General features: G+C 37.1%; 1 protein-coding gene across 21 annotated transcripts in view; it reads right to left on the bottom strand.

Moving 5' to 3' along the window:
* The window catches only part of LOC119653550 (homeobox protein 5), a 1,045,448-nt gene that overhangs the window by 71,196 nt on the left and 958,502 nt on the right, over positions 1-15,750 (bottom strand). For 15 of the 21 annotated variants that reach the window (XM_038058245.1, XM_038058241.1, XM_038058239.1 and 12 more), the window contains one exon: positions 1,207-1,422. The exons of the other annotated variants lie outside the window; for them this stretch is intronic. In XM_038058245.1, the coding sequence (XP_037914173.1) occupies positions 1,207-1,422 (216 nt within the window). The remainder of the gene's footprint in view (positions 1-1,206; positions 1,423-15,750) is intronic. 21 annotated transcript variants of the gene reach the window in all.

Raw genomic sequence — 15,750 nt, 5'->3', positions numbered from 1 at the left:
TTTCTTTTCAACATACAAACAAAAGATTCAATTTTGGAAAACCAAAAAAAAACAAAACTAAGACGCTATCTAATAGACGCTATAAAATAGACGCTAATAGACGCTATAAAATAGAAATTGACTGTGTTTGACGCTGTATCTGTTCTATTGTGAAGAATCTTTTATGTCAATTAATTTTACTGACTTCATTGAACGATATGATATCTACTCTGTTGTTGTTTGAGTGTATTGCCAAGCACTGTGTTGTAGGGGAGAGAAATGAAATTTGTTAGTTTTCTAAAAATAAAAGTCTAGTGTGGAAATATGTTGCTAAAGTATTCTAGCGTTTTCTAAATTCACTACATTTTTACTTGATAGGAAGGTTGGAACATTACTCAACTAAACAATAAACGAATGCAACACTAATTCTGCTAAAACACAGTATCATTTCGTTGTCAGAAATGAGATAGTTTCACCAAGCCAATTTCTCTGAAGGAAGTTTTGATTTTTGAAAATTCTGCATGACAGTTTGCTAGCTCATTTCGACAAAAGACACGTTTATATATCTAAAACAAATTAACTACTTTATATATTGAGCTACACTCAAAAATGTATCTTGCGTCCGCACTAGGGATCTTTGTTGCATCAAAGCAAGGAGCTAAAAACTATTCAGCCGCTGTTTTGTTTTTCTTAAATGTAAATGCTGGAATGAAATTGTTTTGGCACAAAATTTTCTATTTGATAGTAGAAGTCATCTTTTCCAAGACATCTTGATTCAAACACACTGAAGTTTTCCCTAGCTGTATTATAAGAAGCTTTAGGGTAGTTGACCCCGTGTTGGTTAGAGTCATATTTGTAGAAAAAAATAAACTCTAGTTTGTTTTGCAATATTCAAAAAACGTGTTAATTAGAAGCAAAAGAATCAAAAGCTGTAGTTTTAGTCAAAACAAATAATTTACAATGAAAGGTAAATTATTTTGCTCAAGAGTAGATAGAAAAGAAAATATCATAATTTTTCACTTTCATTATATTTTCTCCATTTTATTTGTTCAAGTTTGAAAAGAAAAATAAATTAAATTAACACAACAACAACATAAGGAAAATCAATATGTTTTTTTTTTTCAAAAGAATATCGAGACAATTGATTATTTTAATTATAATAAAATAGAAACAACATAGGACGAAAGAAAACATGTTTGTTTAAGGTGATTAAAATTTTAGCCATACCGCGGTAGCGCGTGACTGCGCTGCTTTTATTTGCGCCTGAAGGTGGAGGGGGGGATGGAAGTAGCGACAGGGATCACGAGCGCATCTACCCTTCACGGCATCCATGCACACCGTGACGGAACCGTCTTCATGTGTTGTTACGCTCTCCTGTGGATGAGCAAAACGGCATTCGGATTCAGCTCGCTTACAGGCACCCCGCATGAATTCACGACACACCTAAATTATATATAGGATGTTTTTTGTTTTTATATATATTTTAAATATATATATTAGAGATGTTTTTGACTATTTTTTTTTTCGTTAAAATCGAATAAATTTTTGTTTGTTTTCAATTGTTTTTAGGTGAATTTCATTATTAGTATAATTATCAACTTTCCTAGAAGACATACAGAAGGTTTTTTTTTAGATTTAGACATTTACACGTGTCGACAAGAAGTTCAAATTGTACAAGACTTTACTTCTGCAATCTGAATTTGACCAAACGAATGGACGGAGTTGTATTACTAATGATTGACATTTGGGTATAAGGAGCGACAAAGAGTTAAATTATCGATTATTTCTAGAGCATGTAAGTAGTTATAAAGGTTACTTCACTGTTTTAATAGTACTCTAAGGATAGGAAGTCTACTGAAATATCTTCGGGGTATTAACATCAACTCTCACCAAAGAGGATTCAGATATTTTGTATACAATGCTTGTAGCACATTCATGTCTACATGGATGAACTAAATTTCATGTTTAGTCGAATTTAATGGCAACCAGGGTTCGCACGAAATTTTGTTTCTTGTTTATCAATGAAAAGTAAAAATTCGTGCAAATTTGTTGCAATCGCCGTTATTCTTTAAAAGTGACAATTCCGCGGTTTGAGAAATATAATTTTTACGTTATGCTATTTCTATATATGTCATTTACAAGCTAATTATAAACGTGTTCTAATAATTCCGATCCGATTTTTTGGATTACTAATTTCCGTGAAAAGCAACAGCAAAAATAAAATTTCTTAAGAAAAAGAGAGTATTCCATTTGCTACCGCCGAATTTACCGTTCTCAAAAACAGTGGTGAAAATTAAATTTTTTTAAAGAAAATGGACCCTAAGAAGTCATTCATTTATACGCGAAAATGAGCGATTCATTTCTCGATTGAACGTAATTGATATTTTTCTGGAGCATTCAGATCACCAAGTCTTCCAATAAGAGGGAAAATTTCATGGCGAATGTCAATCCAGAAAAAAATGAGAGTATCTTATAATTGAAATACTGTTATCCCACTTCAGTTTGAAAAATTAAAACTAAGATTTCTTACTTTAGCGGTTATTTTGTTCTTGAGGATCCCAAGGCCAACCAGTTAATACAATGTGAAAAATGTGAAAAAAATAAAGAATTTTAAATATTTTTATTTATATATTCATTTTTATAAAACAGAAAAAAAAAAAACGTAAATCTAATAAGATTGATTTATTTAATTAAAAAATTATCCCCTTCAAAAAATATGAAATGAAAACAGAAATAAATTTAGCTCATATTTCTAAAAACATAAATGATTTACCCTAAAATTTAAAACGACTTCGTAAGTTGTGAATAGAAAGACGGTTAAAAATTTGATTTTTGAGAAATTATCTACTTTTTCAATTCGTTCATTTCAGAATATAGAAATATTTATTTTTCCGTAGCCTGGATGAATATAATTTTATTTTTCGCCTTGCCTCTTATTTTATTTATCTTTTACTTATTTTTTTATTTTTGTTTAATTTTTATTTGTGTTTATTTCCTAATCTCATTTATTTTCTATTTTTATTAATTACTTTTTATTTTCATTTATTATTCGTTATTTTTTGGCCTAATCTCATTTGGTTTCCTAAACTAATTTAATATCGATTTTGATTTGAGAACAAGACCTTTTCAGACTTACAAATCCCGGATGTTCACTAAACACACATAGTGCGGAGAGTTTAGAAAATGGCTAAAATGAACTTTGTTGGATACTTTTAATAAATTAATTAGCAAGAAACCGTCCATTGCGTATACAAGGTTCCGGTCAAGAATGAAGGATATTTTAACAATACAGCCACATTTTTTATGAGCAACTCAATGCAGTCCAGGAAAGGCTTCATGGAGGTGACATTGCAATCGTAATTTGCAAAGGTAGACTTTGACAAAAGTGATTATGGGGAAAAATAGTCTTAGTGACGGTAACGATAGCGGTCAAAGGTAATTTCACCAACCCCCTGCCTCATCAAGATTAGTTGGATTTCAACTTACAAGCAGGGTATGGGCAGATAATTTGAACACATTGTAATCAGCAGTAGATTCAGGAATTGTCTTCCGGTTATCCATAACATCAGGTGCGCTGATATCAGTCTTGGATGGGACCACTGCCCCTTGGTCGTTTGCCTTCGGTTGCGTGTTGCCTCTAGGGCTTTTTACAAGGCTCGATAGCTTCGATCCCCAGCTGCCGTTCAGTAGTGGGAGAATTAGCTTACTGATGTAACGGCAGATGTCTGAATATTGTACCTAAGAATATTTATGAGAATTAGGCCACCATTAAAATGTTCTTTTCGCAGGCACTACTCGGGCTTCCAATCACGTGTCGAAGGGGCGTAACCAAACCTGGGTAGGTGCGGAAGCGTCAAAGCGGATTGATAGTCGTAAGGAGATTAGAGATCTGTTGATCCCTGCGAGGAGTGGTGAAAAACGTGACGTACCCTGGATCCGATTCCGTGGTAAAACATGGGAAGTGTGTGAACCGTGCCACGAAGAAAAATTAACTGTTGCGCTTCTTTGCGATGATGAGTAGCTAAAGAGGTGGCAGAAGAAATTCACCTCTATTCTTAACGATATAATACACGGCGAAGTTCTGCCTCTTGAGGATGATATACCGGTGACTTGACATATCATTAACAACGTGCGGATACGGACCACTTCTCTAACAGAAAGTGAAATATTTGCCGCTGATTTGAAAATCCTAAGCATCTAAGACCTTCCCCGATCCAAGGAGGACAGAGTTAATCGCTGAGATACCGAAGAAAGGCATCCACTTTGAGTACAACAATCAGAGTGGTATTTGCATGCTTTCTGTCATCACAAGGATAACAGCTGAAGTAATATAGGAACACATCAAGGAAGACATCGAAAGCTTGATCGACAGATCGCAAGCTGATTTCCGCTCTGGATCTCCTCTCTGTACTAATCACATCAAAATCACGTATGAAGATTAGATCTCCACTTGAACAGAAAAGGTTACATATTAGAAATCCAGTGTTCCAGGATGTCCGACAAACGGGTCGCCCGAGAAACAGATAGCCCAGAACATGAAAGAGCAGGCTGGAATACATTTGAGTATAATAATAATAATCGTTGGCGCAACAATCCATGTTGGATCAGGGCCTTGAAGTGTGTTAGAGCACTTCATTCAAGACCGTAACGGTACACTACAGTACACTGTAGGAGGCAATGTGGTCAGCATTGCGCTCGCCCGAGATTATTACCCTGATTTGACTCAGGTACTCATTCACAGCTGAGTCGACTGGTATCCGACGTCAAATCACGATACAAATTCCACTGCCGCCAGTGAGATTTGAACCGCGACCTTCCGTACGACAGCCTTGCGCTCTAACCACTCAGCTATCCGGATATACCGGTATACCGGTAACAATTATATATATCCGTGCTGGACGTACAATGTTCCATTTAGAGGTTGATGAAATTCGTATATCATATAAAGAGCCTGTCCCCTTTGTAATCCCATAGCCCCCATTGAATTGAATTGCTTGTAACAGATACTTAAATAGATGTCAGGCATGAAAAAGATAGTCCTTTAGGGTTTACAGAAAATCTGCAAATGGAAAAGCATGAAAGCGCGTGTTACATCACCTGCCTAACAATGGGAAAAATTGAGCCAACTGCTCCTTCAGATTAAAGGTAGGCATGGGGCTAACAACGCTACCTAGAAAGACTGCCAGCCATGATGCCACGCAGAGTCTAGAATTGGGTTCGGCACATAACAGCGGACCCGGTAAAGAAATAGGACATCAATTTGCACACTTTCATACAGTACGTGCTAGGCTAGGCGGCAACTTGTCCCCAATATAAGGCTAATATAACCACGTTCCAGGAAATATGAACTCTCGAAATCTGCTCCTGGATACCACATAGACGTTTCAGTAGGAAAGTAGAAGAAAAGGCTATATCAAGGTAATACGCCTGCCCATAACTTCCATTTATGTACAAATGTAAATGGATTGCCGATCGACACCATTCAAAACAGTCGTTGAAGATGTGTATGTATATGTGGAGAAGCATAATCTCTGAACACTTAGACCGTAGTGATCCACTGCACTCGGATTACCCTGTTTAATGGAATATAAAAGCAGGACTTCCACTAGTAAACGCGATGCTATCCAATGCAACTGGAGCAGGTCAGCAGCACAAATCTGATATCTGTTGATAGGCAGGATATTCGCATACAAAATATTCCAGCGATTCCGCTTCTTTGTTGCAGGATGGACACGTCATCTTCTAAAATTTTCATTGTAAACATATGTCCAGGTACTGAATGTTGGCCTATCAAAATGCTCACAATACTTCTGCAAGTCTTCCTGCTTTTGGTAGGAAAAACATTTAAATTTTTTTTGATTGGTTGCGATAAGAGAAGTTTGGTGTATTTTCTAGCATTTAAAGTCTGCTACTTGCCCTTATATGAAACGTGTCCCCAGTTTTCAATAGCAACATTAGCCAATGATGGTTCCAATCTTGGCATGCTCTTAATTGACCATCTTTTGCGAAGGCATCCGAGATTTCGTCTTCCTCTACATCGTAGTGGCCAGATAACCACCATTCCTGAATGATTTTGGAGGTGATCAAGACTATTTAATGTCATCAGTGCAGCGCAACTATCGTTACAGATTGCGATGCGCCTCCTTTTCAATCGCTCGTCCATTATCTAGATTACTGACCTAAGGATCAGCCTGAAGCACCGTTGCATATTGTCCAATAGAAAAAGCCCACTTTTCGTTTTCTCCTGTCCAGCTTCAAACCCCCGTTCTGCTTTTAAGTCATCGCTAAACATTCACCTAGTAGGTCCCAGTTTCTTCAGTGTTTGAGGATAAGAAAGTATTCAGTATTTGGATTCAGTTTTACTCGCATTTCAGCGCTACATTCTCTGTTTTGGAAACCAAGGAATGAAGAGCAGACTGACAGCACCTTCTCGCGAATGTGATAATCGATCATACCCTTCAGACATTTCAGCCACAATGATGTTAAGTTGATCTCTTTTTTCGACTTCCGTGTGAGAACTACTTTAACTTTCTCCAAAGAGATCGGCATATAGCCCAGAGCAACACACGCTAAAGAAATAGGAAAGGAATAGGAAAGACCGGTTTGAGTGACCCTGACCAATTTTTCAGGCCAAATAGAACTATCAGTCCCAGAAAAGTCCAACCTAACTGTCATTACGCCGGATACGAGATGTACAAGCTGCCTTCGTGCACATGAAAACAAATTGTACGAAGCACTCTTACAAGGATGATATGAGGGATAAGGGTTCATTGGGCTGGGGTGGTCAGATTATGTAGTCGGGATAAGTGAACATGATCCATCCTGGAAAGTCCGTAGAGGCAACATCATTGTTCAAAGAAGAAAACTAGACAGACTCTGGCTCAAATGGAGCGATGATGTACGCCGGGACCCCAGGCAACTACTACGAACATCGAATTCACGGACCTCGACTCTAAATCAGGATATTTAGAATCCCTTACTAAGCCAGGCCCAACCCGGACACCGATTATTAGGCCGCGAATGATAACAAACTGCAACTATTTCAACCGCAAAGGACATACGAGTGATCGGGTGGCACTAGCATCCCTTTTCCAATGTAAAGGGCGAGATAGCGTTGATTTATGTATTATTCAAGCTGAAATTTATCTCCTTTTCTGTTTTTTTTGTCGGTTTTTTAAGCAATAAAAGACATCATTAAGATCTTTGAAAACATTAATTTTGTCGCAGATGTTTGGGGAAACAATGATGTTTAGGAAATTTAATAAAAACCGCATTTTTATGATTTTCAAGGACCAACAACTATCTATTTATTTTTATATGCCTTTATTGATAAAAGAAAAAGGTACTCGGGTAATGGCCATTGGATTTTCCAAAGCAGCCTTGGTGTCGAAGAATTTAGAGGAGCTTCCCCAGATTTGACAAGGCCTATGTCTACATGGGGTTCTTGAGAAAAGGACTAATACATATATTCACGGAAAGATTTTGATCCTTATATTTCCTGCAATATACCACAAATGTCAATCATCGATAAAATTTTTGTGTGACTTGGCAGTCATCAAAATTATTTATTTTAATTTTTAATTTTTTAAAATTTTTACTCTTCTTAATTTTAATAAAATCTAAATTCTTTTTTTATCCAAACTCGTCTAGAAACAAATTCAGATTTGATACACAACAATATACAGCTTTTAGGGTGGTTAGTAGATTTAATTATGTTTTATAATTGGTGAGAAAACTTGAATACGAATCTTGAGTTGGATTCAGTAACATGCGCATAACACACGTGGGAAAACTGCATAAAGTTAAAAATAATTAAAGTGTTGGCACACGTACATGAGTAGTAGTAACACATTATATTGCAGTGACGCCTATACAGATTATCTTCGTTTTTTTCCTTACCTAGCGTTCAACACTTGCTTGCATTTGTTTAATCGAGATAAGTTTGCAAAATTTGCAGGTTATTTAATTTAGGACTTATTAGAACTCACTATGAGAAAAAAACACTAATTAATTGCCCAAAAAATGCCTAATGTTTATCTTTTGTTTTTTTTTCTTTTATTTGAAGCAAATATAAGTTTCAAATGGAAGCGGATATAGAAAACTTGGCATTCACAAATAATAATTCAGCAGCGATAGTTTCTTTTCAATAAACTAAAATGCAAAAGCTGAATTGTTAACGAGGATGAAACAGAACAAAAGTAATATTATTACAGCGTTTTGTGCATGGAAATGCTGTAAAAGGGGGATGCATATATTAGCGTATTTCAACGAAAGGGAGAAAGTAAAAATATAAAATAAAAAAAAATAAATAAATTTATAAATATAAAAACACAATTGAACCAAAAAAGGGGTTAAAGAGCTCATTTTCAAGAGGCTAAATGCATTATTCGTGTTTGCTTTCTGTTGCATGTGGAGGGGCAAAAATTAAAGCTAACGCGGTCGCACGTTTCATATTGTGGAGCTTTAAATATACATATATAGCAAGAGCTGGAGCGCAATTGTTTTTATGTATGTTGTGTTTTTCTTCTGCAAAATAGCGCATGTAGGGCTTTTGATTTTATCTTGGCGGCATATTGGTTGGCATCAAAATTTTGAAGAACAATCAATAACTTACCGCAGAATTTTCAAAAAGATTGATTGATGCGATGAAATTGATTTGATTATTTTTTAAAGTCATCTTTTGTACTTCTCAACTCATTTTATGTTTGAATTTGGCACAACTTATAAATAACAAATCAACACTTTTTCAATTTTAACAATTGCTATTTTGTTCGTGAAACACTTGGTTGGTTATCCATAATCTATGGGAAGAAATATTCAACTAATTATGCTTTCACTTCACATATATTAACTATATACTATAAACTATTTTATATCAGACTTCTTACGAGTACAATATCAAACTAACATGAGAATAATGCACTTTACCTAAGAAACAAAAATATTTTGCTAAAAAATCATAAGGTCGTATATTGACGGAAAGACCGCCCAAAAATAATTCGTTTTGCCATGTGACCTCAAACGAAATCAAAAGTAAAATACAAAAGTTATTCCTTTGTGTAATTTTCATAGAGACAAAAAATCAACCCTATGGAAAATCCATCTTTTCAAATTATTCTTCTCGGCAGATCGAAATAAGTAGTTATTTTCTTTCAATACACACTTTAGAACCAATTTCGAAATAAAATTCATATGCGAATGTGTGATTAATCAATTGAAGAGATTCATTCATTTCGTAGTTTTTTTATTCTAGAAACATTTTTAAATGTAGATAGAGAAAAACATTTTATAATTATTTTCTTCCAAAAAAATAGAATAAAAAATCAAAATCAAATGATGATCAGAAAAAACATATACAGTTTAATTAGAATTTAAGACTTTATTCGAGCTTAGATTATTAAACCATCAATTGCTGTTAAATGCACAATAGAAAACAATAAAAGAAATATTAAATTAACAGTATTACAAGTTAAGTATCGATTGACACTATTTTATAGTGAATAAAGTATTCATACATGGCCCTAATTACAATTTATACACATTGTTCTATTACAAAAATTTTCAATAATTATTCAAGTTTTAAAGACTTACTATACAATTTTCTAATAAAATAGAGTCATCATTATTGATCTCAATAAATTAAATAAAAAAAAACATAAAACAAAAAAACAAATGTGAATTGCAAAAATACCATTCACATTATATCATTCATTATCTATTAAAACTTCAATAGATATATTTAAAACACAGAAAGAAACTATTTGCAGTTTAATATTAAAACTTAGTTTTGTATTAAAAATTTGCATAACATTTATTGTAAATATATAAAATGTGAATGTGAGTAAGAATAGTAATAATTTTATTCATAAAATTAACGTGAAAACTACCTTAATAAATAAGTTAAATAACATCAATAAATATCAACACTCGTGCTATTTTAAAGCAGTTGTGGCATTCTAAAGGTTATGGTATAGTTCAGTTATTTTTCAAATTTGTCTAATTTTCTTTTATATTTAAAAAGTACGTTTATATTAGAAACCACTAAGCCATAAACTAAGCAAACTTGAAAATTAACTGATATTGTTAATTATTGTTAAATTTTTCTTATTCTGGTGTGATTCTGATCATAATTTCTTTAAATTATTTGAAAATGATTTTGGATTGTTTCGTGATATATAACTTGATGGAGCTGCACCCCTTCTTTAATTTCATAACATATCCCCATTCATCCATCCACAGATAAGAAAGGTTTTTTGTATCCAACGAAAGACAGCGAGTATTTTCCATGGTAAAGTTGACAAGGTGTTGGGCTGGCCAGCTGAGATAAAAGTCTAAGAAAGTTCAAGGAGGCAATTATCGTCTTTGTATAACATGATGGAGTGCCCCGTGCCTCTTCAAGGAAGAGGTATTGGTTTTGCAGACAACCTGCCAACGGTTGAAATAACAAAATATATCAGATATATTGACCCACACATATGCGAGGCGAATCATCCCTGTCATCAAATTATGGCTACGAATGGTTAGATCAGCCTAGCGGAAAAAAGTCCAAACAGGCGGTTCTAATTATCAGCCGTAAGAACTTGGCTGGCAACAACCTGTTACCTCGTAATCGAACTCTCAATATCTAGACTGATCATTGCTGAATTTCAAGAGGAACTTGGATTATACGTGGAAAAACGCACTAGAGGCTAACTTATCTCTAGCAAGGATAATGCCTAACACTACTGGACCAAAATCTAGCCGTGGATTGCTCGTGGCCAAAGTTGACACAGGTATGCTACTATACGTAGCATTTATCTGAGTAACGGCTTTGATAAACATGAAAAAAAGCATTGGGGACAACGCCGAATAAAGTACTGAAAATGGTCTTTACAGAAGTTCTGACAACTGAGGCAGACTATATATCACGAGGCAATGTGGAGCATTGCCTTCGCCCGAGATTATTACCCTGATATGACTCAGGTACTCATTTACAGCTGAGTCAACGGGTATCCGACGTCAAATCACGATACAAATCCCACTGCCACTAGTGAGATTTGAATCGCGACCTTCCGTATGACAGCCTTGTGCTCAAACCGCGCAGCTATCCGGACACTCACTTGCAGTCCCAATACAGATAAATAAAACGAGATCTCTCCTGGATGAAACCGCCATTTCACTTGTTTAACTAAAGTAATTGGATTGGTTCCCACGATGGAGCATAAAACCGAGGAAACCCCTGCTGAATCAGCAGCAAAAACCCTATCTCCACCTCTACGTGGTGACGGCTGAAAGTTCTTTCTTAATGAAAAACTGCAGTCGGAAAGATGTAGACGGAAAACTATGAAGGAGAGTTTCCCGAGAGTTGATTATTTCTCCTAAGGTCGAAAATCACAACCGATAATAGTTATAACCATGGGCCGTTCCGCTCGAAACATGTCACATAAGGGGCAAAGCTCTTACTATACAATCCTCATGAATTCCTCGGGGACCTGGGTTGTTAGCAAGACCGCATTCGAGAGAAGAATTCTCCGAAGAATTGTTGGCTATCTACATCAGAGAATCTATGAGCGACACCATGACCGTCTGTTTGTGGATAAAATCCGGCTGAATAGCTTACGGTGGGTGGGTCAATCCGTATAGGTAAGAATGATCTAGCCCGAAAAATTTACAAAGGCAATATCTATGGTAGAAAAAGAAGAAATGGGAGACCCTGATTGAGATGGAGCGATGACGTAGACGGGATGTCTGAAGTTCCTTACTAAGTCAGGCCTAGACCGAATGAGGATCAAACGTGAATGGGACTGATTTTTTTAATACATAGCAAACGAGTTCTTTACCCAGGAAGGTTGAGTAAACAGATAGCATGGAAACATAAACCAGACCCCAGCTTTCGTAGGCCTCTTAAACACCAATTGAAACCATCGCTATCCAAAAGGTTAATGCCTCTGTAGAATAAAAAGAATCCTTATAAAGCTTTTGAACAAGAAGGTGACTAAAACTTTAAGGTACTTGTGAGCACAGTAGGAGAAAACACTCTCAGATGGACCAGAGTGTTTGCATGAAGCAGGGAATTCTCTGAAGAAAGAGAGAAATTAGAGCTGAAGGATGAGTATGACTGAGGCTAACACAAAATCGTCGAGGAAGTCAGCATTAGTCATGGGTTGTTGAACGTAGTCATGTGCAATTTACTGAGGACTTTGAAAAGCCTCCGCTATATAGTATCCTGTGACGAAACAGAAGTTCACTGCTACACGCCCAAGCAGTGCAGGGAAAGCAGTGAGGGTGCACCACCGCGATTATTAGCTGAAAAGATAACAGCAATAGCTTTTTCGATCAAGAAGAAGGTTTTCATATCGGATATCTTTCACGATCGGCACTCGGCAATACGTAGTAGTACCAAATATTGGATACGGAGAAAATGGTGTTTTCCAGAAAGACAAAATCGATGAAAAAAGCGATTCTTAGCAACTTCGCTAGGTCCCATGTGGCCCTGATTGTGATGGATATCCCTTGAGCTTCCGCCATACAGACCAGATATTTATCACTCATCAACACTTTGAAAATAATGTAGTGATTGCAGCCTTTTGTGCCTCAATAAGCCAAGGAATGTCTGGAGAATATTTTTTTGATGAAGCTGGTAAAAAGCTTTCAATTCGTTGGAACAAATGTGTTTGCGGGGCATCCAAAAAACCCACGTGGATTACACAAGACAATAATAGGAGCCTTGTATTGCATTCCGCAAGACAGGGAAGCGTGCCTATCCGAGAGAGAGGAGGGAAAAGCCACTAACAAATGGTAGAATGGCTTTGTATGATCTTGACGTTGCAGAGAGCAGGTGGGACAAATTCCACCGAGACCACCGAGAGTAGCATTTTCTATTAAGACGGAAATTTGGAACCTCCCCTGTGAATTGCGGGGGACGAGGTGTAGAATGCACCCCAAAGTATTCCATCCTTGGCATAAAAGGCGACTAAAAGGGGTAGAAATTTGCTTATGCTTCGGAATTACATACACTAATTCTACGACCTACATGCTTGGATTTTGGAACCCATGCACCAGGTGTACTCTTCAACACTGGAAACCGGTATGAGACAGAAAACTAACTACGAAATTCTGGTCCTGGATGAGAAACATCCCAATAGTGCGCAGTGTTACATACCAACGAGGACTTTCGATGCAGAGGAGAAGGAGGTTTTCTGTGAGCAATTCAACGCAGTTTTGGAGAAGCTTCGTAAAAGTGATATTGCAATCGTGACGGGTAATTTGAATGCCAAGGTGGGCTTTGATAGTACAATGTAAACAGGTAGTACACCTGGAAAACTCTACACAGATGGGGTATTCCGGATAATCCACGTAAAATTTCTAAGAAATTTGAAGTTCATTGCTTGTTGCAATCGATGATGTTCTCCATGCTGTCCTGTCCTAAGGACGTGAAGGACTTCAATGGACCATGACATCTTTCCTCAAACACCTCGACTACGCTGATGACATCTGTCTGCTAGCTCACTGAATCGTTGGACAAATGGTTTTTAATGTGAAAAGATACGCAAGCCAAATATCAAAAAATTAAGGTTCTCAGTCTGTTTGGTCATTGCACTCTTTACACATTAAAATTTGGAAATGCAACTACCTAAATACCAAGTTGAGGTTGTTTCGTGACAATGCTCTCTGTGCTGTTATTTGGGAGTAGCGTATGAAAAGGGACCACCCTTGGTATTCATAGGCTCCAAACTTTCATTGACACTTGATTTCTCCCTGTCGTCGGTGTACTGAGGCCTGAGAAAATTTCGAGCGAAGAGCTGGCATGCGGGCGAAGTACCAGTGAAGTAGCAATGGATATGCTATGGAACCCACTATCTTACTATGGTTTAAAAGCAACTGATGCAGAACAGTTGAGGAAGAGTATAGGCTTTTCGGGAGACTTGAAGAGAGTTAAGGCGCATTTCGTGGAATCCCTATGCTCCACTTAGGGTATATTGCCAACCGTTGCATTACTCAGTGCATTTTCGTATCTTTAATACTTTTGAAAAGGGAGTTTGACTTCAGAATCGATCATGTGAGATTTTTTGAAGGCAAATTGTACAAACGAATCCTAAGTAAATACAGGTATTTCATGAGCTTGCTGGTTCAGTCTTAATGCGTCAAACAGCTAAGATTATGCAGACTACGTGCATCTATGTGACCTCCAGTAATCATTGGCTGAATTTTTCGGATTGCAGAGCATAATTCAAAGCGTGTGAAGGTTAAGCTGATTTGACATACATTATCAAATCATTATGGTTACTGGAACTTAGGTAGATACGAGGAAAGTTTCAAGATGGAAATCTCTAATACACCGGGTGCAGCTTTTACCCTTCTAGCTCCGTTTATCGAAAACTAGATGTCTCACTTTATAGTTCAGAACACATACTTACTCAAGCTGTGAAAATTCAAAGAATCCAACCCATCTGCCCATGGGTTCAGAGTGACTGTCTTCTGGGATCGAAGGGAAGAAATACATATTGTCAAAAACTGAAAAAAGCTTGGAAATCGGAAGAATATTGAGGAAAGGCTTCAAAATTCGTCCGCCAACATGTCAGCATTTTAGAAAATGATGCATGGGAAACTATCATCCACTTAGCCTATAATCAGGACCTGGTACTTAGTGGTTCCTAGCTGTTTCCTAAGCTAAAAGAGCATTTGACCGGAAGACACTTCACTGCCATTTCTGCTTCTTTGTTTCCTAAAAGATGTGGTGGTGAGCAACAATCGGGCTTTGATCAGAATTCCGACTTTTCCTAGTTACTTATATTTTTCTCATCTTGCCGGTCCCTGGAATCCAGTCCTTGCTCTATCTTCTTGCGGACCACAATGAGAGGAGATGATAGAAAGAATCATCATTAGCAGAATGCTGAAGCGACAGTATAGAGAGCGGGTTTCTTGCTACCTAACTGAGCGACTTTAATATCTCGGGTCAACGCTATCGGACCATGGGGAACTGCGTTATGAAATTGCTTCAGCATTGGCGCAACCTGCATGAAATTCTTTCTGATCGATATATCAGCGAACATCTCATATCTAAAATTTACTCCAGTGACATTCATTCTGTCGCCCTCTATGCTTCTGAGTGTTGGCCGACTATAGAAGACAATAAACGTGGTCTAGCGGTAATGGAGACCAAGATGTTGCGTTGGACTATTGGCGTAACATACCTTCGATCACCTCCGGAAAAGGGATACTCGCGATTGATATGGGGCTGTACCGATGGTGGAAAAATTTCGAGAGGCGTGTTAGATGGTATAGTCATATAATTTACGTTAGCGAGAATTAATTGGCGAAGATTGGTTTGAACATCGAAGCCGATGGTAAGCGACCAAAATGCCGGTCAAAACGACCGTGGCTTGATATGCGGGATGGTGATTTGGAAGCCTCGCAAGTACACTCAGATCAGATTTTCGACATAATAAAGTGCCACAAACGATCACGACAAGCCGACCACCCTTGTGAATGAGACAAAGGGTAAAGAAAAAAAGAAGATTTCTTGTTCCCCTATAGATGCAGTAAATGTGTTGTGGACATAGCAAGGGGCGCAGCAAGTCCAGGTGATTACTATGCTGTGCTGACACTGGATGCACCATATGGGTTAAGTTCTGGTCGAGAATTAGAATCAGAAAGAATACCGTCGCAGAGGGTGTATTGCAACGCTTGGAACTTAGAGCCTTTACTATGGAATTATGTGTAATAACAGAAAGCTTATGTTTCCCAGCCTGGAAGAGAAGGCAACCGTTGACACATGATTTAGCTGTGGTT

The sequence above is a fragment of the Hermetia illucens genome, chromosome 4, assembly GCF_905115235.1.
Source record: "Hermetia illucens chromosome 4, iHerIll2.2.curated.20191125, whole genome shotgun sequence".
NCBI lineage: Eukaryota > Metazoa > Arthropoda > Insecta > Diptera > Stratiomyidae > Hermetia > Hermetia illucens.
This window is presented reverse-complemented; position numbering and strand designations above follow the sequence as displayed.